At 43.0% G+C, this 27,972-nt stretch overlaps 1 protein-coding gene across 6 annotated transcripts in view; it reads right to left on the bottom strand.

Annotated features, from left to right (window-relative positions):
* LOC142907493 (ribonuclease inhibitor-like) overlaps window positions 1-27,972 on the bottom strand; it is a 56,988-nt gene that overhangs the window by 16,864 nt on the left and 12,152 nt on the right. For 2 of the 6 annotated variants that reach the window (XM_076057069.1, XM_076057071.1), the window contains exons 4-14: window positions 24,930-25,315; window positions 24,120-24,252; window positions 17,528-17,614; window positions 15,261-15,344; window positions 14,330-14,416; window positions 12,160-12,243; window positions 11,229-11,315; window positions 8,890-8,973; window positions 7,959-8,045; window positions 5,620-5,703; window positions 4,689-4,775 (exon numbers count right to left, since the gene is read on the bottom strand). In XM_076057069.1, coding sequence (XP_075913184.1) covers window positions 4,689-4,775; window positions 5,620-5,703; window positions 7,959-8,045; window positions 8,890-8,973; window positions 11,229-11,315; window positions 12,160-12,243; window positions 14,330-14,416; window positions 15,261-15,344; window positions 17,528-17,614; window positions 24,120-24,252; window positions 24,930-25,293 — 1,268 coding nt within the window. In that variant the 5' untranslated portion in view covers window positions 25,294-25,315. Of the gene's footprint in view, window positions 1-4,688; window positions 4,776-5,619; window positions 5,704-7,958; window positions 8,046-8,889; window positions 8,974-11,228; window positions 11,316-12,159; window positions 12,244-14,329; window positions 14,417-15,260; window positions 15,345-17,527; window positions 17,615-24,119; window positions 24,266-24,929; window positions 25,316-25,838; window positions 25,856-27,972 lie in introns of all 6 variants that reach the window. The other 4 variants (XM_076057072.1, XM_076057073.1, XM_076057070.1 and 1 more) reach the window with 3 other exon arrangements.

Genomic DNA, 27,972 nt, shown 5'->3' on the forward strand with positions numbered 1-27,972 from the left:
TTTCTCTTCGATATTGCATCATCCTATAAGCGGTCACATTTGAAAGCGTTTCATTTAACATTTCAACACAATGTAATTGAAAGGAAACCCCCAGTGACAACTGTCTGAGCACAAGGTAACTTTGCACCTGGCCTGCATATCGGCATTTCCACTACAACTCTTCCCATATCCTCTCATTCGTAATTTCCTCAGAACTTCCTCGCATTTCCGCGTCAAATAATATATACAGTACATCATACACTACAGTAAAACCTTGGATTGTGAGCATAATTCGTTCCGGAAACGTGCTTGTAATCCAAAGCACTCTATTTTATAGCGAAATTCCCCACAAAAAATAATGGAAACTCAGATAATTCGTTCCACAACCCAAAAATATTCATATAAACATGATTAATACAAAATACTGTACCTTTACATATTTTTCTTTAAATTTAATATAAAGTAATCAAATTAATTAATTAAATTTAATCGTGGCTGGTGTGAGGGAGACGAGAGAGAGGAGAGGAGGAGGAGGGTTATTGTGTAGGACGACTTTCACTGTCACTAACGGAATCACTGCTATTTGTTGGCTCACTAGAATATTTTTCTTATTGTGCGACTTTAACAAGGAACCTATCCAATGACGCTTGCTTTTGCCTCCTTTTGAGGATTTCATTGGGGCCATTATTGCAGTACAGTTACTAAAGAACAGTCACTAAACTTGGACACAAAATAAAAAAATGTTTTACGCACACATGTGGTGCCACGGCCGCGAAGCCGCTCCGCCGAGGCCGGGCCCGCCACTGGGATGCCGCAGCAGCAAAGCCGTTCTGCGGACCCAGTGGCCGCGACGCCGCCACCTCCGAGCGACGGGGCCGACACTGCTCGTCCCTCACCAACTCCCACCTGAACACACGCATACCCCCCACGTAGAGCCCCGAGGAGAGGTCACCTGGCCGGCAGGTTTTCACCCAGAAGCCCCTCATGGGATCAAGCTTCACGGTTTCCTGCGACCAGGGAATTGGGCGACCTACCCCGAGGCTAAGGTGCACCGCGGCGCCGTGACCTGGATTGTAATTACATGGTCACGACAGGGGCTGCTGAGCCACCACAGATAGAAAACATCCACACTCAACACGGGTCAGCAGGCAGGTCGAGGGTGGGGCAGAGTAACGAACGGCAGGGAAGATATGGGGCCCTCCTCTCCGTGTAGGACGTGTGCGCTTGTTCAAAGGGGCAAAAAGCGGACGTCAGAGAGAGCACGAATCCGATTATCAAAAGAGCGGGAAATCCGGGGGCCCTGATTGGATGGGAGACCAGGTGATCGGGCAGCGCGTTGCCTTTGATGTGAAGACAATAAAAGGGGGTGAACCAGGGAGTGAGGGCAGTCGTGTTCTTCAAGGGGTCAAGATCAGAGGAGTGATCGCGCCAGCCATTGGATCGTCCGTGAGACAAGTCCCAACACAGCCAGGCCCCGTTCCCCACGAAGGTTACGTGCAGCATCGCCCTTCCATGGCTTCCTGCACATCAGAGTAGAGCCGCAAGTACGTAAGAGAGAGGTGAGTTTGGGCTTGATAACTAGGGGAGAGTAAGTGGAGCGAGAGGCAAGAGATACTGAGTCCCAGACCACCGGGGGATAGGCTATACCTGCCCTGCTGACCCACATTGACACGCGTAGTTTAGTTTGTTTATTCGCAGGGAATAAATCGTCAGTAGAGGATAAACCGTGTCGTGTGGTCTCTATGAGTGCGAAGAGGAGGGTGGGGTGGGGTGTCGTGAGTCGGATCGCTGGGGTGCACTGTATTTACACCCAACTGTTTGGTGGAGTGCCCTGTGTTTGCGCGCACGCGCGGTTGTTTACACGGCCTTTAAATCGGCTCCGGGGTATCTCCTCCAATTAGCTGTGCGCGCACGCGCGCGGGGGACGCCCCTGCCCTCTGACCCCCGACCCCGAGTCCCGCGCATGCGATTGGTGTGCGGCGCCGGGCAGGTAGCGGTGTCGGGTTTCTTGGTGCCTGGGTACTTAAGAGTGTGTGTGGACTGACCCCGGTGGCTAAGCGCCAGCCGCGGACCATGCCTCGAGCAGCAGAGGTGAGGGTAGGAGAGCCGGAGGGAAGTAACCCTCCCCCGAGTAACGAAGAGGAGAGCCTCGGATCCCCAGGGAGCGGGGAGATGGAGGGCAGCATCCCCCCCACACACACGTGGTCACAACACTATAGTAAACAGTACTGTATACACTCGCACGGATGTTGACTGTACAAGTGAGGCACGCCGACTGAGACCGAGCGTGGGAGACGATTACCCACAATCCCGCAGCGAGAGAGCGAGAAGAACCATTGGCTCAGTTGTGATCACGTGACGCTCAGCAGACAAAGCGTATACTGTACGTACTGCTCGTATTGCAAGACCTTGCTCGTTTATCAAATTAATACTTATTTAAAATGTTTGCTCGTCTTGCAAAACACTCGCAGACCAAGTTACTCGCAATCCAAGGTTTTACTGTACATACAACAAATTAAACAATGAAAATACTGCACTTATATACATTTTTCATAACTAATAACTGCAGTAATAGAAAAGTGAATATACAGCGCGATCCGGCGAAAATTGCATTGCAATTCGGCGTTCGCGAGAGCACCGATCTGACGCCTGCATCAGTCTGACGAGTGTCAAACCTAAACATTAGTTGTTGCCAAACACAAGTTGTTGTCAAACACATGTTGTCGCCAAACACAAGTTGTTGTCAAACACAAGTTGTTGTCAAACACAATTTGTCAAACACAAGTTGTTGTCAAACACAAGTTGTTGTTGTCAAACACAAGTTGTTGTTGTGTAACACAAGCTTTTGTCAAACAGAAGTTGTTGTCAAACAAACACAAGTTGTTGTCAAACACAAGTTGTTGTCAAACACAAGTTATTGTTGTCAAACATAAGTTGTTATTGTCAAACACAAGTTGTTGTTGTCAAACACAAGTTGTTGTTGTCTAACACAAGTTGTTGTTGTCTAACACAAGTTGTTGTCAAACACAAGTTGTTGTCAAACACAAGTTGTTGTTGTCAAACACAAGTTTTTGTTGTCTAACACAAGTTGTTGTTGTCTAACACAAGTTGTTGTTGTCTAACACAAGTTGTTGTCAAACACAAGTTGTTGTTGTCAAACACAAGTTGTTGTTGTCAAACACAAGTTGTTGTCAAACACAAGTTGTTGAACAAGAGCGTAGTACACACATCACCCCATGCAGAGTCTTCGATTTTGGAATGGTGAGTGCGGTACAGTAAAATACTGTCATATTTTACAGGATATTTATTTAGTTTATTTGTATATTTATTTAAGCGATTATCATATCGTTAACTATTTAAAATATTATATATATAAAGAGCACCTATAAACATGATCTTATTGAAGAATGTGCAAACATAAGCTATTTTAAATAATGACGCGATTATCTGGTGTTTTTGAAAACCCAGTAACCCCTTCCCTCCGAAGCCACTGGATAATTTAATTTATCTACTGTATTACCATAATATAGTTTCAAACAATATCATAGGTTAGAGTAGGTAATGTGACATTTGTAATTGTATTGTTATTTAATAGTGGTTAAAAGTTCTGCAATAAGTGTGTTTAATAACTTAATTGATGAGTGCATTAGTTGTTGCCAAACACAAGTTGTTGTCAAACACATGTTGTCGCCAAACACAAGTTGTTGTCAAACACAAGTTGTTGTCAAACACAATTTGTCAAACACAAGTTGTTGTCAAACACAAGTTGTTGTTGTCAAACACAAGTTGTTGTTGTGTAACACAAGCTTTTGTCAAACAGAAGTTGTTGTCAAACAAACACAAGTTGTTGTTGTCAAACACAAGTTGTTGTCAAACACAAGTTATTGTTGTCAAACATAAGTTGTTATTGTCAAACACAAGTTGTTGTTGTCAAACACAAGTTGTTGTTGTCTAACACAAGTTGTTGTCAAACACAAGTTGTTGTCAAACACAAGTTGTTGTTGTCAAACACAAGTTGTTGTTGTCTAACACAAGTTGTTGTTGTCTAACACAAGTTGTTGTTGTCTAACACAAGTTGTTGTCAAGCACAAGTTGTTGTTGTTGTCAAACACAAGTTGTTGTTGTCAAACACAAGTTGTTGTCAAACACAAGTTGTTGAACAAGAGCGTAGTACACACATCACCCCATGCAGAGTCTTCGATTTTGGAATGGTGAGTGCGGTACAGTAAAATACTGTCATGTTTTACAGGATATTTATTTAGTTTATTTGTATATTTATTTAAGCGATTATCATATCGTTAACTATTTAAAATATTATCTATACAGAGCACCTATAAACATGATCTTATTGAAGAATGTGCAAAAATAAGCTATTTTAAATAATGACGCGATTATCTGGTGTTTTTGAAAACCCAGTAACCCCTTCCCTCCAAAGCCACTGGATAATTTAATTTATCTACTGTATTACCATAATATAGTTTCAAACAATATCATAGGTTAGAGTAGGTAATGTGACATTTGTAATTGTATTGTTATTTAATAGTGGTTAAAAGTTCTGCAATAAGTGTGTTTAATAACTTAATTGATGAGTGCATAAAAATTAAGTTATAACAGACATTAAAATACAACATTATTATGCCATCTTTGTTTTTGTATATATTTGTTTAGGTGTACTTATATAAGTGTGTGTGCATCAGGACATTACTCACTCTAACGTCTCCAAACTCCCTTCTCTCTCCAACATCCCGTCCGCTAAAAGTCGGAGGCCGCTGTCTCCGATCTCGTTGAGAGTCAGCCTAAACCCGAGTGGACGGGAGAAGGGACAGCGCTGACTCACTGAGCCCACGGGAACCGCGGAGTCAAACACGCGGTGAGTGAGGGACACTCACAATGGTGGTGAACATGACCAGAGCGCACACGTTCATGAGCAAAGCTGCTCATTGTTTAATGCTTCTGTGTTATACATTTTATATATATAACAGGTGACATTCACAAATATCAGTTTACTCACAATCATCCATTCAATTATACTGCACTGTACCTTTATAATATGAAAAGTGTTTGCGTTTATATAAACACAGTTGCAACAGAGGATCACACACAAGTGTAGTACATTTTAATCGAGGAACACAGGGAGATGTTTACAATCAATGTATCTGCTAACAATATGTTGTGAATATGAATATTGGTTTAGCCTATGTGTTAAATTTAACAAATGTGTTGAGGTTACAGTAAAATATTTATAAAATGAACTCGATTAAGCAGGCATTTTTGTGAAACCAGCCTCCCGTAAATGTTTAAATATATTATAAGAATGTTATGGTTATTAAGTGTAGGAAATGTGAGATGTCTCTAGATTTTTCTTCCCTGCCCTCTACTGCCCACAAAGTTTTCCTGTAACCCATAGCACCTACTAATGCATGGTGGCCTCCCATCCAGGCTCTATCCAGGCTCAATTCTGATTCAGTTTGGTGCATTCTGCGTGATTTGGGCGTACACAAAGATATTGCTCAGCCTTGCCATGTAGAGACAGCAAGATTGCTGGGTTTACATTTCAATGTTTACTTCACGAAGCGTTGCACCAACAATTAGCACAGTTCGTGTACAGAGCACAAGTGAGAAACGAACAGCAGAGCTTACCCAAGATTCTTCAAACCTTTGTTGGCCTTGAGGATGACACTGAGAGAGGAACCCGACTTGTCCATCAGTAAGCACCGATACAGCCTACAGGGAGAGAAGAGACGATTAGTGGGGGCAGAGAGGATGGGTGGAGGGTCTGGGCAGAGAGTGGGAGATGGTGAGGGGTGGTGAGGGGAGGTGGTGGTTGATGGGACAGTGGTTGAGGGTCGTGCTTGTGGAGATTGTGCACAAATGAACCTCGTGGCAACTTTAATAGGAGCTTGCAAATAGCAACTGCTGTTTAGGTTTTTGTTTTTGGGTTTAATGTGATGTGTGTGAATGTCTACTACGTGTGCATTAACATTTGTCCATCTCTATGCATCTTTGTACATGTGTGTCTTAGTGTATGCATGTATGTGTGCATGCACGAGGTAAGTAGTGGTGCAGTGGTTAGCACAGTGAGCCACAAACCTGGTTCGATTGCTGCTCACGGATAACTTCATTGATAAATATCTAAAACGGCCGTGGGCCTCACCTAGGTCGACTCAGCCTTAATTAGTACCTGGTGTAGTAAGTAAACATTAGTTGTCTGAGTGTGGTGCTGGCCTCCCAACCCCTCATGTGCCGTTCTGGTCTTCATTAGGTGTTCCCTAACAGTATATGACCAAAAGTCTGCTAAAGGCTATCTGTAGAATCTCTGTGTATGTATATATAGATCAAATAATCATGATTTATTTTCGATATTGCATCATCCTATAAGCGGTCACATCTGAAAGCATTTCATTGAACATCTCATCACAATGTAATTGAAAGGAATCCCCCAGTGACAACTGTCTGAGCACAAGGTAACCTAGCACCTGGCCTGCATATCGGCATTTCCACTACAACTCTTCCCATATCCTCTCATTCCTAATTTCCTCTGAACATCCTCCAATTTCCTCGTCAAATTATATTTACATTACATTATACACTACATACAACAACTTAAACAATTACAATACTGCACGTAAATACATTTTTCATGACTAATAACTAGTCATAGAAATAGTAAATATGCAGTGCAATCCGGCAAAAATTCCGTGCAATTCGGCGTTTGCCAGAGCACCGATCTGAAGGCTGCATCAGTCCGACGATTGTCAAACACAAGTTGTTGTTGTCAAACATAAGTTGTTGTTGTCAAACACACGTTGCTGTTGTCTAACACAAGTTGTTGTCAAACACAAGTTGTCAAACACAAGTTGTCAAACACAAGTTGTTGTTGTCAAACACAAGTTGTTGTTGTCAAACACAAGTTGTCGTCAAACACAAGTTGTTGTTGTTGTTGTCAAACACAAGTTGTTGTTGTCAAACACAAGTTCTTGTCAAACACAAGTTGTTGTTGTCAAACACAAGTTGTTGTTGTCAAACACAAGTTGTTGTTGTCAAACACAAGTTGTTGTTGTCAAACACAAGTTCTTGTCAAACACAAGTTGTTGTTGTCAAACACAAGTTGTTGTTGTCTAACACAAGTTGTTGTCAAACACAAGTTGTTGTCAAACACAAGTTGTTGTTGTCAAACACAAGTTGTTGTTGTCTAACACAAGTTGTTGTTGTCTAACACAAGTTGTTGTTGTCTAACACAAGTTGTTGTCAAACACAAGTTGTTGTTGTCAAACACAAGTTGTTGTTGTCAAACACAAGTTGTTGTCAAACACAAGTTGTTGAACAAGAGTGTAGTACACACATCACCCCATGCAGAGTCTTCGATTTTGGAATGGTGAGTGCGGTACAGTAAAATACTGTCATGTTTTACAGGATATTTATTTAGTTGATTTGTATATTTATTTAAGCGATTATCATATCTTGATTTAAAGCTTTCGTGACTGCAGTAATTCATATTCTTAGTTTTTTCGGTTGTTTCTCTTCAACGTGACTTTACCGAAAAAACTAAGAATATGATTATCATATCGTTAACTATTTAAAATATTATATATACAGAGCACCTATAAACATGATCTTATTGAAGAATGTGCAAAAATAAGCTATTTTAAATAATGACGCGATTATCTGGTGTTTTTGAAAACCCAGTAACCCCTTCCCTCCAAAGCCACTGGATAATTTAATTTATCTACTGTATTACCATAATATAGTTTCAAACAATATCATAGGTTAGAGTAGGTAATGTGACATTTGTAATTGTATTGTTATTTAATAGTGGTTAAAAGTTCTGCAATAAGTGTGTTTAATAACTTAATTGATGAGTGCATAAAAATTAAGTTATAACAGACATTAAAATACAACATTATTATGCCATCTTTGTTTTTGTATATATTTGTTTAGGTGTACTTATATAAGTGTGTGTGCATCAGGACATTACTCACTCTAACGTCTCCAAACTCCCTTCTCTCTCCAACATCCCGTCCGCTAAAAGTCGGAGGCCGCTGTCTCCGATCTCGTTGAGAGTCAGCCTAAACCCGAGTGGACGGGAGAAGGGACAGCGCTGACTCACTGAGCCCACGGGAACCGCGGAGTCAAACACGCGGTGAGTGAGGGACACTCACAATGGTGGTGAACATGACCAGAGCGCACACGTTCATGAGCAAAGCTGCTCATTGTTTAATGCTTCTGTGTTATACATTTTATATATATAACAGGTGACATTCACAAATATCAGTTTACTCACAATCATCCATTCAATTATACTGCACTGTACCTTTATAATATGAAAAGTGTTTGCGTTTATATAAACACAGTTGCAACAGAGGATCACACACAAGTGTAGTACATTTTAATCGAGGAACACAGGGAGATGTTTACAATCAATGTATCTGCTAACAATATGTTGTGAATATGAATATTGGTTTAGCCTATGTGTTAAATTTAACAAATGTGTTGAGGTTACAGTAAAATATTTATAAAATGAACTCGATTAAGCAGGCATTTTTGTGAAACCAGCCTCCCGTAAATGTTTAAATATATTATAAGAATGTTATGGTTATTAAGTGTAGGAAATGTGAGATGTCTCTAGATTTTTCTTCCCTGCCCTCTACTGCCCACAAAGTTTTCCTGTAACCCATAGCACCTACTAATGCATGGTGGCCTCCCATCCAGGCTCTATCCAGGCTCAATTCTGATTCAGTTTGGTGCATTCTGCGTGATTTGGGCGTACACAAAGATATTGCTCAGCCTTGCCATGTAGAGACAGCAAGATTGCTGGGTTTACATTTCAATGTTTACTTCACGAAGCGTTGCACCAACAATTAGCACAGTTCGTGTACAGAGCACAAGTGAGAAACGAACAGCAGAGCTTACCCAAGATTCTTCAAACCTTTGTTGGCCTTGAGGATGACACTGAGAGAGGAACCCGACTTGTCCATCAGTAAGCACCGATACAGCCTACAGGGAGAGAAGAGACGATTAGTGGGGGCAGAGAGGATGGGTGGAGGGTCTGGGCAGAGAGTGGGAGATGGTGAGGGGTGGTGAGGGGAGGTGGTGGTTGATGGGACAGTGGTTGAGGGTCGTGCTTGTGGAGATTGTGCACAAATGAACCTCGTGGCAACTTTAATAGGAGCTTGCAAATAGCAACTGCTGTTTAGGTTTTTGTTTTTGGGTTTAATGTGATGTGTGTGAATGTCTACTACGTGTGCATTAACATTTGTCCATCTCTATGCATCTTTGTACATGTGTGTCTTAGTGTATGCATGTATGTGTGCATGCACGAGGTAAGTAGTGGTGCAGTGGTTAGCACAGTGAGCCACAAACCTGGTTCGATTGCTGCTCACGGATAACTTCATTGATAAATATCTAAAACGGCCGTGGGCCTCACCTAGGTCGACTCAGCCTTAATTAGTACCTGGTGTAGTAAGTAAACATTAGTTGTCTGAGTGTGGTGCTGGCCTCCCAACCCCTCATGTGCCGTTCTGGTCTTCATTAGGTGTTCCCTAACAGTATATGACCAAAAGTCTGCTAAAGGCTATCTGTAGAATCTCTGTGTATGTATATATAGATCAAATAATCATGATTTATTTTCGATATTGCATCATCCTATAAGCGGTCACATCTGAAAGCATTTCATTGAACATCTCATCACAATGTAATTGAAAGGAATCCCCCAGTGACAACTGTCTGAGCACAAGGTAACCTAGCACCTGGCCTGCATATCGGCATTTCCACTACAACTCTTCCCATATCCTCTCATTCCTAATTTCCTCTGAACATCCTCCAATTTCCTCGTCAAATTATATTTACATTACATTATACACTACATACAACAACTTAAACAATTACAATACTGCACGTAAATACATTTTTCATGACTAATAACTAGTCATAGAAATAGTAAATATGCAGTGCAATCCGGCAAAAATTCCGTGCAATTCGGCGTTTGCCAGAGCACCGATCTGAAGGCTGCATCAGTCCGACGATTGTCAAACACAAGTTGTTGTTGTCAAACATAAGTTGTTGTTGTCAAACACACGTTGCTGTTGTCTAACACAAGTTGTTGTCAAACACAAGTTGTCAAACACAAGTTGTCAAACACAAGTTGTTGTTGTCAAACACAAGTTGTTGTTGTCAAACACAAGTTGTCGTCAAACACAAGTTGTTGTTGTTGTTGTCAAACACAAGTTGTTGTTGTCAAACACAAGTTCTTGTCAAACACAAGTTGTTGTTGTCAAACACAAGTTGTTGTTGTCAAACACAAGTTGTTGTTGTCAAACACAAGTTGTTGTTGTCAAACACAAGTTCTTGTCAAACACAAGTTGTTGTTGTCAAACACAAGTTGTTGTTGTCTAACACAAGTTGTTGTCAAACACAAGTTGTTGTCAAACACAAGTTGTTGTTGTCAAACACAAGTTGTTGTTGTCTAACACAAGTTGTTGTTGTCTAACACAAGTTGTTGTTGTCTAACACAAGTTGTTGTCAAACACAAGTTGTTGTTGTCAAACACAAGTTGTTGTTGTCAAACACAAGTTGTTGTCAAACACAAGTTGTTGAACAAGAGTGTAGTACACACATCACCCCATGCAGAGTCTTCGATTTTGGAATGGTGAGTGCGGTACAGTAAAATACTGTCATGTTTTACAGGATATTTATTTAGTTGATTTGTATATTTATTTAAGCGATTATCATATCTTGATTTAAAGCTTTCGTGACTGCAGTAATTCATATTCTTAGTTTTTTCGGTTGTTTCTCTTCAACGTGACTTTACCGAAAAAACTAAGAATATGATTATCATATCGTTAACTATTTAAAATATTATATATACAGAGCACCTATAAACATGATCTTATTGAAGAATGTGCAAAAATAAGCTATTTTAAATAATGACGCGATTATCTGGTGTTTTTGAAAACCCAGTAACCCCTTCCCTCCAAAGCCACTGGATAATTTAATTTATCTACTGTATTACCATAATATAGTTTCAAACAATATCATAGGTTAGAGTAGGTAATGTGACATTTGTAATTGTATTGTTATTTAATAGTGGTTAAAAGTTCTGCAATAAGTGTGTTTAATAACTTAATTGATGAGTGCATAAAAATTAAGTTATAACAGACATTAAAATACAACATTATTATGCCATCTTTGTTTTTGTATATATTTGTTTAGGTGTACTTATATAAGTGTGTGTGCATCAGGACATTACTCACTCTAACGTCTCCAAACTCCCTTCTCTCTCCAACATCCCGTCCGCTAAAAGTCGGAGGCCGCTGTCTCCGATCTCGTTGAGAGTCAGCCTAAACCCGAGTGGACGGGAGAAGGGACAGCGCTGACTCACTGAGCCCACGGGAACCGCGGAGTCAAACACGCGGTGAGTGAGGGACACTCACAATGGTGGTGAACATGACCAGAGCGCACACGTTCATGAGCAAAGCTGCTCATTGTTTAATGCTTCTGTGTTATACATTTTATATATATAACAGGTGACATTCACAAATATCAGTTTACTCACAATCATCCATTCAATTATACTGCACTGTACCTTTATAATATGAAAAGTGTTTGCGTTTATATAAACACAGTTGCAACAGAGGATCACACACAAGTGTAGTACATTTTAATCGAGGAACACAGGGAGATGTTTACAATCAATGTATCTGCTAACAATATGTTGTGAATATGAATATTGGTTTAGCCTACGTGTTAAATTTAACAAATGTGTTGAGGTTACAGTAAAATATTTATAAAATGAACTCGATTAAGCAGGCATTTTTGTGAAACCAGCCTCCCGTAAATGTTTAAATATATTATAAGAATGTTATGGTTATTAAGTGTAGGAAATGTGAGATGTCTCTAGATTTTTCTTCCCTGCCCTCTACTGCCCACAAAGTTTTCCTGTAACCCATAGCACCTACTAATGCATGGTGGCCTCCCATCCAGGCTCTATCCAGGCTCAATTCTGATTCAGTTTGGTGCATTCTGCGTGATTTGGGCGTACACAAAGATATTGCTCAGCCTTGCCATGTAGAGACAGCAAGATTGCTGGGTTTACATTTCAATGTTTACTTCACGAAGCGTTGCACCAACAATTAGCACAGTTCGTGTACAGAGCACAAGTGAGAAACGAACAGCAGAGCTTACCCAAGATTCTTCAAACCTTTGTTGGCCTTGAGGATGACACTGAGAGAGGAACCCGACTTGTCCATCAGTAAGCACCGATACAGCCTACAGGGAGAGAAGAGACGATTAGTGGGGGCAGAGAGGATGGGTGGAGGGTCTGGGCAGAGAGTGGGAGATGGTGAGGGGTGGTGAGGGGAGGTGGTGGTTGATGGGACAGTGGTTGAGGGTCGTGCTTGTGGAGATTGTGCACAAATGAACCTCGTGGCAACTTTAATAGGAGCTTGCAAATAGCAACTGCTGTTTAGGTTTTTGTTTTTGGGTTTAATGTGATGTGTGTGAATGTCTACTACGTGTGCATTAACATTTGTCCATCTCTATGCATCTTTGTACATGTGTGTCTTAGTGTATGCATGTATGTGTGCATGCACGAGGTAAGTAGTGGTGCAGTGGTTAGCACAGTGAGCCACAAACCTGGTTCGATTGCTGCTCACGGATAACTTCATTGATAAATATCTAAAACGGCCGTGGGCCTCACCTAGGTCGACTCAGCCTTAATTAGTACCTGGTGTAGTAAGTAAACATTAGTTGTCTGAGTGTGGTGCTGGCCTCCCAACCCCTCATGTGCCGTTCTGGTCTTCATTAGGTGTTCCCTAACAGTATATGACCAAAAGTCTGCTAAAGGCTATCTGTAGAATCTCTGTGTATGTATATATAGATCAAATAATCATGATTTATTTTCGATATTGCATCATCCTATAAGCGGTCACATCTGAAAGCATTTCATTGAACATCTCATCACAATGTAATTGAAAGGAATCCCCCAGTGACAACTGTCTGAGCACAAGGTAACCTAGCACCTGGCCTGCATATCGGCATTTCCACTACAACTCTTCCCATATCCTCTCATTCCTAATTTCCTCTGAACATCCTCCAATTTCCTCGTCAAATTATATTTACATTACATTATACACTACATACAACAACTTAAACAATTACAATACTGCACGTAAATACATTTTTCATGACTAATAACTAGTCATAGAAATAGTAAATATGCAGTGCAATCCGGCAAAAATTCCGTGCAATTCGGCGTTTGCCAGAGCACCGATCTGAAGGCTGCATCAGTCCGACGATTGTCAAACACAAGTTGTTGTTGTCAAACATAAGTTGTTGTTGTCAAACACAAGTTGCTGTTGTCTAACACAAGTTGTTGTCAAACACAAGTTGTCAAACACAAGTTGTCAAACACAAGTTGTTGTTGTCAAACACAAGTTGTTGTTGTCAAACACAAGTTGTCGTCAAACACAAGTTGTTGTTGTTGTCAAACACAAGTTGTTGTTGTCAAACACAAGTTCTTGTCAAACACAAGTTGTTGTTGTCAAACACAAGTTGTTGTTGTCAAACACAAGTTGTTGTTGTCAAACACAAGTTGTTGTTGTCAAACACAAGTTCTTGTCAAACACAAGTTGTTGTTGTCAAACACAAGTTGTTGTTGTCTAACACAAGTTGTTGTCAAACACAAGTTGTTGTCAAACACAAGTTGTTGTTGTCAAACACAAGTTGTTGTCAAACACAAGTTGTTGTTGTCAAACACAAGTTGTTGTTGTCAAACACAAGTTGTTGTCAAACACAAGTTGTTGAACAAGAGCGTAGTACACACATCACCCCATGCAGAGTCTTCGATTTTGGAATGGTGAGTGCGGTACAGTAAAATACTGTCATGTTTTACAGGATATTTATTTAGTTTATTTGTATATTTATTTAAGCGATTATCATATCGTTAACTATTTAAAATATTATCTATACAGAGCACCTATAAACATGATCTTATTGAAGAATGTGCAAAAATAAGCTATTTTAAATAATGACGCGATTATCTGGTGTTTTTGAAAACCCAGTAACCCCTTCCCTCCAAAGCCACTGGATAATTTAATTTATCTACTGTATTACCATAATATAGTTTCAAACAATATCATAGGTTAGAGTAGGTAATGTGACATTTGTAATTGTATTGTTATTTAATAGTGGTTAAAAGTTCTGCAATAAGTGTGTTTAATAACTTAATTGATGAGTGCATAAAAATTAAGTTATAACAGACATTAAAATACAACATTATTATGCCATCTTTGTTTTTGTATATATTTGTTTAGGTGTACTTATATAAGTGTGTGTGCATCAGGACATTACTCACTCTAACGTCTCCAAACTCCCTTCTCTCTCCAACATCCCGTCCGCTAAAAGTCGGAGGCCGCTGTCTCCGATCTCGTTGAGAGTCAGCCTAAACCCGAGTGGACGGGAGAAGGGACAGCGCTGACTCACTGAGCCCACGGGAACCGCGGAGTCAAACACGCGGTGAGTGAGGGACACTCACAATGGTGGTGAACATGACCAGAGCGCACACGTTCATGAGCAAAGCTGCTCATTGTTTAATGCTTCTGTGTTATACATTTTATATATATAACAGGTGACATTCACAAATATCAGTTTACTCACAATCATCCATTCAATTATACTGCACTGTACCTTTATAATATGAAAAGTGTTTGCGTTTATATAAACACAGTTGCAACAGAGGATCACACACAAGTGTAGTACATTTTAATCGAGGAACACAGGGAGATGTTTACAATCAATGTATCTGCTAACAATATGTTGTGAATATGAATATTGGTTTAGCCTACGTGTTAAATTTAACAAATGTGTTGAGGTTACAGTAAAATATTTATAAAATGAACTCGATTAAGCAGGCATTTTTGTGAAACCAGCCTCCCGTAAATGTTTAAATATATTATAAGAATGTTATGGTTATTAAGTGTAGGAAATGTGAGATGTCTCTAAATTTTTCTTCCCTGCCCTCTACTGCCCACAAAGTTTTCCTGTAACCCATAGCACCTACTAATGCATGGTGGCCTCCCATCCAGGCTCTATCCAGGCTCAATTCTGATTCAGTTTGGTGCATTCTGCGTGATTTGGGCGTACACAAAGATATTGCTCAGCCTTGCCATGTAGAGACAGCAAGATTGCTGGGTTTACATTTCAATGTTTACTTCACGAAGCGTTGCACCAACAATTAGCACAGTTCGTGTACAGAGCACAAGTGAGAAACGAACAGCAGAGCTTACCCAAGATTCTTCAAACCTTTGTTGGCCTTGAGGATGACACTGAGAGAGGAACCCGACTTGTCCATCAGTAAGCACCGATACAGCCTACAGGGAGAGAAGAGACGATTAGTGGGGGCAGAGAGGATGGGTGGAGGGTCTGGGCAGAGAGTGGGAGATGGTGAGGGGTGGTGAGGGGAGGTGGTGGTTGATGGGACAGTGGTTGAGGGTCGTGCTTGTGGAGATTGTGCACAAATGAACCTCGTGGCAACTTTAATAGGAGCTTGCAAATAGCAACTGCTGTTTAGGTTTTTGTTTTTGGGTTTAATGTGATGTGTGTGAATGTCTACTACGTGTGCATTAACATTTGTCCATCTCTATGCATCTTTGTACATGTGTGTCTTAGTGTATGCATGTATGTGTGCATGCACGAGGTAAGTAGTGGTGCAGTGGTTAGCACAGTGAGCCACAAACCTGGTTCGATTGCTGCTCACGGATAACTTCATTGATAAATATCTAAAACGGCCGTGGGCCTCACCTAGGTCGACTCAGCCTTAATTAGTACCTGGTGTAGTAAGTAAACATTAGTTGTCTGAGTGTGGTGCTGGCCTCCCAACCCCTCATGTGCCGTTCTGGTCTTCATTAGGTGTTCCCTAACAGTATATGACCAAAAGTCTGCTAAAGGCTATCTGTAGAATCTCTGTGTATGTATATATAGATCAAATAATCATGATTTATTTTCGATATTGCATCATCCTATAAGCGGTCACATCTGAAAGCATTTCATTGAACATCTCATCACAATGTAATTGAAAGGAATCCCCCAGTGACAACTGTCTGAGCACAAGGTAACTTAGCACCTGGCCTGCATATCGGCATTTCCACTACAACTCTTCCCATATCCTCTCATTCCTAATTTCCTCTGAACATCCTCCAATTTCCTCGTCAAATTATATTTACATTACATTATACACTACATACAACAACTTAAACAATTACAATACTGCACGTAAATACATTTTTCATGACTAATAACTAGTCATAGAAATAGTAAATATGCAGTGCAATCCGGCAAAAATTCCGTGCAATTCGGCGTTTGCCAGAGCACCGATCTGAAGGCTGCATCAGTCCGACGATTGTCAAACACAAGTTGTTGTTGTCAAACATAAGTTGTTGTTGTCAAACACAAGTTGCTGTTGTCTAACACAAGTTGTTGTCAAACACAAGTTGTCAAACACAAGTTGTCAAACACAAGTTGTTGTTGTCAAACACAAGTTGTTGTTGTCAAACACAAGTTGTCGTCAAACACAAGTTGTTGTTGTTGTCAAACACAAGTTGTTGTTGTCAAACACAAGTTGTTGTCAAACACAAGTTGTTGTTGTCAAACACAAGTTGTTGTTGTCAAACACAAGTTGTTGTTGTCAAACACAAGTTGTTGTTGTCAAACACAAGTTGTTGTTGTCAAACACAAGTTGTTGTTGTCAAACACAAGTTGTTGTTGTCAAACACAAGTTGTTGTAGTCAAACACAAGTTGTTGTTGTCAAACACAAGTCGATGTCTAACACAAGTTGTTGAACAAGAGCGTAGTACGCACATCACCCCATGCAGAGTCTTCGAGATTGGAGTGGTGAGTGCGGTACAGTAAATAGTCAGTATACAGCAAGATATTTATTATGTCTTTGTATATTTAGTTAAGCGATTTTTATATTGTAAACTATTTAAAACAGTCAATATATATACAGACCACCTAAAAACATAATCTTATTCAAGATTGTGCAAAAACAAGCTATTTTAAATAATGATGCGATTATCTGTTTTTCAAAATTCAGTAACCCCTTCCCTCCCAAGCCGCTGGATAATCGACGATCTACTGTATTAACATGACATAGTTTAAAATAATATCATTAGTTATAGTAGGTAATGTGACAATGGTAATTGTATTGTTATTCTTTGGGTCTTTCGGTAAAGTCACGTAGATATAAAAATAATAAAATATTATTTTCTATCTACGTGCCGTGACCAAAAGACCTAAAGAGTATGAATTCCTGCAGTCACGAAAGCTTTAAGTCAAAATTTATTTGTAGTGTTATTTAATAGTGGTTAAAAGTGCTGTAAAAAGTGTGGCTAATAACTTAATTGATGAGTGCATAAAAATGTAGTTATAAACGACGTTAAAATACAACATTATTATGCTATACTGAGTATCTTTGTGTTTTGTGTCTGTATGTATATATATTTGTATAGTTGTACAGTACTTATATAAGTGTGTGTGCATCAGGACATTACTCACTCTAACGTCTCCAAACTCCCTTCTCTCTCCAACATCCCGTCCGCTAAAAGTCGGAGTCCACTGTCTCTGATCTCGTTCTCACTCAGCCTAAACCCGGGTGGACGGGAGAAGGGACAGCGCTGACTCACTGAGCCCACGGGAACCGCGGAGTCAAACACGCGTTGAGTGAGGGACACTCACAATGGCGGTGCACGTGACCACAGCACAAACGTTCATGAGCAAAGCTGCTCATTGTTTCATATATAACACAGAAGCATATGATATTTGTGGCATTAACAAATATCAGTTTACTCACAATTATCCATTCATTTATACTGCACTGTACCTTTATAATCTGAAACGTGTTTGTGTTTATAAGGGTGTTGTTTTGCAAGACCTCGTCTCCAAAAAAATACAAAGATCCCCCTTATAGCCTTAACAGACTGTAGTGGAAAGTGTTGTTAGTAAATACCTATGAAGGCCGGAACGGCACACGAGGTGAGTGGCCTGCAACACGCCCGACCGTCTTTGTCTACCCAGTGGTGATGTTTACACATCGCACCAGGTGCTCATTTGAGGCTGAATCGACCTAGGGGAAGTCCAAGTCCTGTTCAGATAATCGTCACTGGTGTTGGCCGTGAGCAGGAATCGAACTCGGGACACCGGGTTCATAGCGCAGCGTAGCGCTAATCACGACACTACCGCTTGTCGTCTACAACAACAACCGCCATTCGCCACTAAGTGGTGGTGACGTCACCACGACGCTTGTTCCAGACTATGTGCACCTTGAGGCCATGTGAAGTGTCGAACGCCCGCTGGCAGGTCACGGGGCAGACCCAGGTGCACCGGGTCGACTGACTCAGATGACTGGCTGATGCACCACCTGTGCCCCCTACAGTGCCAACTTGCTGTGGTTTAGCCACCCGGCGCTCTGCTCGTTGTTGTGAGCGTCGCTCCTCCACCCTCCGTTGTTGTTGGTGGGCGACTGCCTCCAACTGCCCAGTAGCATCCTTCACGAGCCTCCTCCACAGAGGCCGATCTTGACACCACTGGTACCAGTCATCGGCAAGTCCACTCAGCTGCACATCCTCCTGTACCACATCACTCCATCTCTTCTCTAGCCCGTGCCACCCCCATTTAGCCCCCTTGATCCGGCCAAACCTAAGCTGTTTGGGCATGCGGTGATTGGACATGCGGGCTACATGGCCCAGCCAACTCAGCCTTGCCTGCTGGAGGAGCTCACCGATTGGACTTTGTCCAGATCTTTCAGGGATTTGTGAGCTCCTCACACAATCCAGCCTGGTTAAACCCAAGATTGATCATAGGCAGGCCAGCCTAAATGTTTCTAACCGGCGAAAATGTTTCATTAGGGGGGTCCACATTTCACAAGCATAGAGAAGGGAGGGAATGACTGTGGCCGAGAAGACCTGAAGCTTCTTGCGGAGCGACAGACCAGGTAGCTTCCACACAGCATTACGCAACCAATGAAAAGATAATGCCGCTCGACTGATTCAGAGTGAGACCTCTGCTGTTAAACCGGAGCCGGTCATGAACACACTGCCCAGGTATGGGAATCTCTCGACTCTCTCCACAACTGCCCCATAACCGATTGGGAGTTGTGGGGGTGGAGTGCCCGATGGTACAAAATACCCAGGCAGGTGCTTCGTTTTGGTGGGGCTGATGGTAAGGCCCGACCTCTAAATGGCACACAGTTTCAGCAGCAGCGCCTCCAACTCCTCCTCTGAGTGAGCCGAAATGACCAGGTCATCGGCATACACAACGTGGTTGACCAATAGGGAGCCATCCTTTGACCGCACCCGGGCATCGATCAGCCTCCCATTGTATCTGTACCAGATGGAAATTCCTCCGGTACAACTACTGAAGGCTTCACGAATTACGTGGTCGAAATAGATGTTAAATAATGTTGGAGCCAGAGGACATCCCTGTCACACCCCAATGTTAACAGGGAATGGTTTCCGACTCCCGGCCACGTAGTTATACCCGGGCCCGCTCACCATCATGAAGGTCCTTAATGATCGTGAGCAGCGTGTCAGGGACTCCGAAAGCACAAAGAACAACCCAGATCCCAGGCCTACTGATGGTATCATGGGCCTTGACCAGGTCAATAAAGCAGAGATGTAGGTCTTGTTTGCTGTAGCAGACGGACAGAAAATATGGCATCTGTGTAGGACCGCCCGTTCCTGAATAATCCTTGCCAGGACCTTTCCTGGTACACTGAGGAGTGAGATGCCCCTGTAGTTGTTACAGTCTGTGCGGTCTTCCTTCTTAAAGATGGGGACCACCAGGGCATCCTTCCAGTCCTGGGGAACCCGTCCAGTGGTCCAGACTGTTGTTATGATGTCATGTAGGGCAGTCTGTGCACAAACGCCGCCCTCCCTCAGCATTTTGCTGGGGAGATCATCTCTGCCCGGTGCCTTTCCTTGTCTCAGACTCTGGATCGCCTTCAGTACTTCCTCAACAGATGGCACCTCAGACAGCCACTGACAGGGGGTGACTTCCTCTTCCAATATTTGAGGCACCGCAGCCTCAACAGGGTCATCCCCACTTTGTCCCACGATGTTTTCCTGGTGGAGGGATTTCCCCTCCCCCAGGACTTCACAGAAATGCTCGGCAAATCTGAAAACCTGTTCCTGGTGGTCGGAGATTGGATCACTGTTTTTTCCCCTAATGTTGGTAATAAGTGTGGCGCTGCAGGTTACTTTTTTGATGGAATTAAATATGGATTTGTGATCATGGGCCATTGAGGCAGATTACTTCTCTTCAGCAACCCGCGACCACCACCCATCCTTGCAGCGCCTCACAGCTCTCCGAACCTCCGAGCGAAGGCTGCGGTAAGCCTCCTCATTCTCCGACGTGGGATGCTGTAGCCAATGAGAGTGGGCCTGTGGCTTTTTCTCAGCCAGCTTGAACACCTCCTCTGTCAGCCAGGGTCTCTGGGGAGGTCTGGACCATGTATCCAAAGCAGCCATTGCAGCTGCCTGAGTCACAGTCCTAAATCTCACCTATTTACCCTCGACATCTGCAGGAATGGGGGACGATGCCAACCCCTGCCACAAGCGATGCAACTTTCATCAGCTAGCTGAGACCAGGCCACCTTAGATTGGAATGGGGTCCTGGGTGTACACCCACCACCGGAGTGGAATAATGGAAGGCGCATCGTACAGATGACTAGTCGATGGTCAGAGGGTAGATCAGCTCCACGGTAGGTCCTGGTGTCAAGGACATGGGCCCGCATCCACTGTTCTGTCACTACGTAGTCCAGCAGATGTTCTTGCTTGGACTCGGCATGCATCCATGATGTTGTATGGATGTGCCGATACCGGAACAGCGTGTTGGTAATTACAAGCCCATGGGCTTTACAAAAATCTAGCAGCCTCCTACCATTGTTACTGAGCTGATCTGGCCCATGCCTTCCAATTGCTCCAGACCAGGTGCCAGCATCATGACCAACTCGGGCATTAAAGTCACCTAACAAGATGACTCCATCCCAAGGGGTCACTTAGCTAGCACCTGTGACAGGAGGTCATAGAAGGCATCTGACTCATCAGCCTTGCCTGCATCCCTCCACGGATGTTCGTCTTCAGTGGGGGCATAAGTAACCACGACCACCACTCCTCGCCTCCGGTTGATGGGAAGGCGAGCCCAAAATAGCCTGGGGCTTACAGCATCCCACCCCTCACCACCACGCTCCCACGCCCCCTTAATTCTTTTGTCCAGAAGAAGAGCCACTCCCTGTTGGTTGGCAGTCTCCTGCCCCGAGTATAGGACTGCCCACCCCTCATGGTGGCAGAAACCAGAGCCGGTTCACCGGACCTCCTGAATACCACAGAGATCCAGGCAGTACTGGTCCAGCTCCCTACAAAGGAGTGGCAGCCTCTCCTTAGCAGTGAGCATTCGAACATTCCATGTGGCCATCCATAGTGGCATTTTTTGTTTCTGGAGGAGCCCCGAGGGTAAAGATTCAATCTCCTGGCTCCGCCAAATGGGGTTTGGCCAGGAGACGTCATAGACGCCTGTCCCCCCGGGGACTCCGGCACAAGCATGTTCGTAAAAAATTTTGGTCGTAGTTTAGTGGTTAAATGAAGGTGGAGGGGTTACCAGCCCCTCACACCTGTCCAGCCCCCCCATTTAGCCGCTGTGGTGGTCACTGACACCAAGAGAGGAAAGGCCAATCGGAATTGGCCCTCCCCCCCACAGCACTGTCCATGACAGCGTTGCCCGTCCGACACCACGCGGAGGTAGGGGGTTGTTTTACCTCGTCTACACACCTACATACACACACAGTAATTAAAGTAAATAACTCAAGAAATGAACTTAAAATGAAAACCAGCAATAAAAACATGGGAATATATAGTTCTCAGCATAGAAAACAAGCAAATACGTAATGCTACAAAAGGAAAATAATTATATAATACAATATTAAAAAAATACCTTAATCCTCGTGAAGCTCGGGCTCGGTGAAGGCGACATTTTGGTTGCAGCGGGGCTTAAGCCTCACTCCGCAGTATTAATATCCAACCTCAACGCGCTGCACTAGTTGCACTTATGTAACTAACGCTAACATTTCCACACGTTGAGTTTTTTTACATTATTTATGGTTGCATTTCCGTAAATTCGGATTTCTATAAACCTGGGACTGCCTGCACATACATGCGTATATTAACTAATTTTGTCAATGGCGCAATCAGATCACTGGACGAATTGAGCCTAATGAATGCTAATCCTTATTATATGAAGATTGCTTGCATTTATTTTAACGTAAAAAAATACTGTCACATTAAAACTGCAGACTCAAACAGGGGTGTGTATAAGTGTGTGTGTGAGTGTGTAGCAATGTGCAAATATACGTGTATATGGATATTAGTGTTTATGTACATGTGAGTGTGTGTATTCATATATGAAAGTGTGTATATTAGTGTACATGTAAGATCTAATAAATCTGAAAATCTATAAAGTATCGAGCCTGGATGGTGCTTCTACTTCTACCCGTGACTAACATGCATAACAACAGTTATTGTAGCCTGCGGAGCTGCGTTATGGTAATGGAACAACATTCATCTCTATGCTCTACACCAACCCACACTGACTTGAGTGGTGATGTATGGTCAAATAACCCCCAAGACCTGCATGGTGTGGGAGTGCTTTATCCAGCAGTGGAGTGACCAAAGGCTTTACTTGTACATGTGTAGGAGTGTGTGAGTTTATATGTACACTGTGTACATGTCTGTGTGTGTATATACGAGTGTCTTTCATTGCGTATTTGAATGTGGTTATGGAAATTGTGGGGAAGTCCTTGGCACCATTCCATTACTAAGTGACCTGGGTTCAATATCTGGTAACAGCATCAGTGGTGAGTGATAAAAAAAAATCTGGTCCTGGAAGTCCTCTATGGTGCCTGAGCCTTAAATGAGTACCTGGTATGGTGTGTAAACATCAACAATGGGGAGAGAAAGACAGCCAAGGACGGTGCTAGTCAGGGAAGTGTGATCAGCACTTGCCTCAAAAGTGTATGCAGGCTCCACGGGGAGATTGTCTTTGTGCTCTAAAGTGCAGTGTAGTTGTGTGTGCTTGTTCTCTGTCACGGGCTTCACTTTCCCCAACAGTTTGTATGGGGTACTTGGGGGATATCTGTCTCTTTAATGCTTTACAACTAAGAATGACACCCATTACATATCAGCTGTCTCTGTAGTGGGGGCAACCATAACTGACCATGGTCCACTGTAAACAAGGGACTTGAATCGGCCACGTGAATCAAACCGTTACCCTCACTCTCCACCGCAGAGTCGCTATCAGGGCTCCATTTTCTAAATGTCGCCTACGGTCACCTCACTTCCTGCGCCTAGTGTGAGGGCTATAATTATTGCGAATTAAATGTTGCTGAAGATGATGGAAAGCGTTACAGCAGCCACCCATATGCATAACTTTTCTTCCTTCTGTACTTTAATGTACAGTGAGTGCAGCATTCACTGTGGACCCACCTACTCAGTATACATTTACTCACCCACTCACATTAATTATCTCATTTACCAAACCACTCACACAGCACTGACCCACCTACTCACTCACATCATCACCTAACTCAACATACTCACTCATCGATCCATCCCCCAAGTCACCCACCAACTCAAGCAGGCACGCATTCACTCACCAAACATTATCCCTCTATGGATGAGTGGGCGTGAGTATGGGGGCAGAGTGAAGAGATGGGCAAGGGACGGGTGGGGTTATGGGAAAAGTGAAGGCAGGAGCAAATTGGGGGGGTTAATGGGAGGTATAAGGAAATGGGTGAGCGTGGAGTGCGGGGAGAGGAGTGAAGTGAGGAGTGAGGACAATGATGGCAGTGGCAAGGGGAATAATTTCGTCACAAGTTGTATTCATGCATGGGCTACGCAAGACCGAGTGTTTACATGAGTATGGCATATGATGGCGTCGGTGACCAGCATCGTGCCCGGCCGCCGTTGTCTCCCGAGTAGCAATGTTTTACACAACGCACCTGCTACTCATTTGAAGACGAGTTAATATCACACACACCCACACATACATATGCGTGCACAATTTGTGAAGTAGTGAATGTGAGGTGTGTCAGTCTTACACTAGCTCTTTACATCTGTGCAGTCCACGCTGGAGTCTCTTCATTTCCTCGGTGCCGATGCCGCAGCCCCACAGGTTGAGTGTCTCCATAGGTTCTTCTCGATGCATCAAGATCCAGGAGAGGGCAGCGCAGTCTGGCAGGGACAGCTTTGTGCATGAAGCAGAACCAGGACATAAGTTTGTCAGACAACACCTGCATCGCCATGAAGATTCAAGAGGATGGAGTGGTGTCAAAAGCAGCCCAAAGGTCAACAACTAGAAGCAGCATCCATAGTTTAACAGAAATGGTCATTTGCCCTGCATAGGGGAATAGTTTCAATGACATGGCCTTGGTGGAATCCAGATTGTACCAAGTCATGGAGACCATGGCAGCAGATGGGTTTGCTGCCATTGCCAAACATCTTGGGCTTGACACTTGAAAGAGAGCTTCATAGGTCATTACATTATTACAGCTTAAATACCATGTCTGTGTCTGAAGAGGAGGTAGAAAATCACCATGTTTACGTCTTTTCCAAGGAAAGGGAGGTGTGGGATATGACGAATTAATGAATGTTGGGGTCCAGTGTGGATGTAAGTTTTTGATATTTACACACATTTTCATTATCCATCTATCCTTTCCTCCCAATTGCTGATAAATTGTAGTTTCCCTGCTATGGAATGGAATATAAATGTCCTCCTTCTGAGAGGAATGTTGTCATGCAAGGGTGGTGCAGTTTGCTAATATTAAATGACAATCTCAGTTCAAAGCAATTCCTTCACCTAAACTTGCCAGAGACATGTGAATGGCTATGTGAAGTTTAGCATCACTCACGAGAAGCTGCTCCAGGGATGGCTTTACCCGCAGTTCTGCTCAGATCGACACCGATCACGTTGAGCTGCTGCTCATGCTGTGAGATCCACTGATCCAAGAGAGGGATCTCGGATCTCAGTCGCACGAGCACATCTTCAAGAAATATCATGCAGACTTGTTCTCCCTTTATGAGCACCAGGTTAACCAGACGCCGTGTTTGCACAACGGGGTCATTCTCGCTGTTAAGAGACGTGTATTCACTGTCCAGGACTATCCCTGTTTGATAGGAATGGTCAAGCACTTCTGAAGACTTCGCCTGGAGGTATTTCTGCAGATTCACTTCGTTGGTTTTAATGATCTCATATGCAGGATCTTTTGATGCCATCACGACAAATGCATCGAGTCACCTGAAGAAAATGAAAACAAACCACGTGTCACCTGTAAGCATAGTCGTGTAATTTTATCCAGGTACAGGGAAGAATAATTCTAAAAAAATAAAATGTTGCTACTAAAATCTGAGAGGTCTCGGTTAGGTACAATTGTGACTTTAGGTATTTGATTGTGAATACATTGACTTATTTAAATTGTAATGAAAGCTTAAAATTGTTATTGGAATATTCACATCAACACAACACAACGATAAAAAAAGTAAAATGTGAACCTAATTCAAAACGCCACACAGTTTTAGCAGATTAAGCAGCTGCGTGACACCACGTGCTCACTGCCTCGACCATCGTGATGCCACGCAGACGGCAAATTGCGTTGTAATGTGCAAAGATCGGGATAGCGTCACCTCTAGTTGAGTGACGATTAGAGGGTGGGAGCCAGGTTTGATCTTGGGTAGTCCCTATGTAGTGGGCACTCCCATGCTCTCAATGTATGGGTAGAGGGTACTCTGAGATTGTCTAGCAGTGTTATGACGTCACATACCGCGCTCCCAGCAGCGGCTGGCGGGGCCGTTTGTGAGGGGGCCGGGGGAGCCGACGGAGGGAGCCGATGGAGCCAGGGGGCCGACGGGACGGGGGAGCCGGGGTTGGGGGGAGCGACGGAGCCGGGGGGAGGAGGGGGCGACAGTGCGAGCAGAGGGAGCCGACACTGACTTTCTCATACATCATACACTGACTCACTCACACCATGCACTGACTCACTCACATATCATGCACTGACTCACTCACACATCATGCACTGACTCGCTCACACATCATGCACTGACTCGCTCATCATGTGCTTACTCACTCACACATCATACACTCGCACAACCACTGACCCATTCACTCATCATACACAGGTTCACTCATCGTGTGCTGGCTCACTCGCACATCATACACTCACTCTGCCGCTGACTCGCTCACACATCATACACTGACTCACTCATCATGCGCTGACTAACACATCGTGCGCTGACTCACACATCATATACTCACTCAACCTAATACTGACTCAATCATCATACGCTGACTCGCACATCATACGTTGACTCGCACATCATACACTCACTCACGCTGCTGCTGACTCACTCACACATCATACACTGGGAGTGTCGTGTTGCCAGCTATGGCTGCAGGTTTTGTCGTACATGTTATGTTTATTCTTAATTTTAAAATCACAGTTCCTATGATTACTGCTGTTACATTGTTTTTGTAGCTTTATTTTGGTCTGGTTGTGGTTTAATAGTTTTCTGCAATGTAGATTCATATTTTGTTTGTTGCGGTTGCACCCGACTTAAGAGCGGCATGGCTCACAGGGCTATACCTAATAAATTAAACTTGAATACGCTTCACAGAAATGAGTAAACATGACCTTTTGTGGAGGTAGTGTGTTTGTGTGGGGAAGCCAAAACTTAAAGTACACACATGAGGCAGCGTCAATGTTACTGTAATGTTCATTATGTTAAATAAATCACTTATACAGGACAGCAGTGGTCCAGGTGTCTGTGCAACCACCTTCCTATGCCTTTGAATCTCCACTTGCACTGTCTCTTAGGAATCCTTCAAAATGAGCGGCACGTTACATCATCAGCAGCCATTGTCTCTCTACCGCTGGATGAACGCCCTATATTTGTTTAACATGAGAAATTAATGAAAAAAATTCTTAATTTAACATTTTTTATTAGTATAAATAATAATGAAGCATCTGGTCAGTGAGTATGCACCACGTGCATTTACAACAGCATGCAGAGCATGAGACTATAACGAGTTTTGTACATCATGTTTGTAAACCCAAGTAATCCATTCTTTAGTATGAGATATTTATACATTTAACTCTTTGTGCATTGAGCTGTGTGTATTACATTGCTGCAAACTAAATATCTATACTGTACATATACAGGCCGGTCTGACTTAACCAGCGTTCTTTCTACAAGAATGTGCTATAACAAGCAATATTAATTTATCCCTGGGGTGTCACTATATACGTATGATTTTATGAGTAGTCAAATAGTAGGAGGAGATAATGCAATAGGGAGAAGGGGGTGAGGGCGTGGGCTCAGTCGCTTTTTCTCTCATACAGAACACATCTCCACAGGAAATGAAAAAAATAACACCTGGCAAATGGACATACATTGATGTTTACGCCCAAGGCGCAACAACTCTATTGGTTTCACTATCGTACAGCTCCACGCTACACACAGAAGATGCGTGCTCCCTACAGAGGATAAACTGTCGAGCGTCTTCTACGCCGACAGCACGAGCTTCAACACAAACATCCCCCATGTAGCTCCACAGACTGGTGGGTCAAGTGCTGTTAGTGAGCCCCTTTGAAGACCCGCACGCAAAGTGGGGTAGAAATGGCCAGCACCACACCTGGCCACGTTTGTCTCATAGGTTATACTGATTACCCATTGTACCAGGCACTCATTTAATGCAGACACAACCGAGAGGACCCAAAACCAGTGTAGATATCACGTGCTATTGATAACTGTGGCTGAGTTTGTTGTGCAGCATGGCTCGCCACAAACACACATAGGCGATGTACACAAACATACAAGATACAAATGAGAAAAATCTCCCATATCGTTTTTTACATTATTGGGATTAGTTCTGCTAGCGAGCACCTAAGAAGGCCA

The sequence above is a fragment of the Petromyzon marinus genome, chromosome 79 (assembly GCF_048934315.1).
Source record: "Petromyzon marinus isolate PM22_M1 ecotype Great Lakes invasive population chromosome 79, UKy_Petmar_22M1.pri1.0, whole genome shotgun sequence".
Taxonomy (NCBI): Eukaryota; Metazoa; Chordata; class Hyperoartia; order Petromyzontiformes; family Petromyzontidae; genus Petromyzon; species Petromyzon marinus.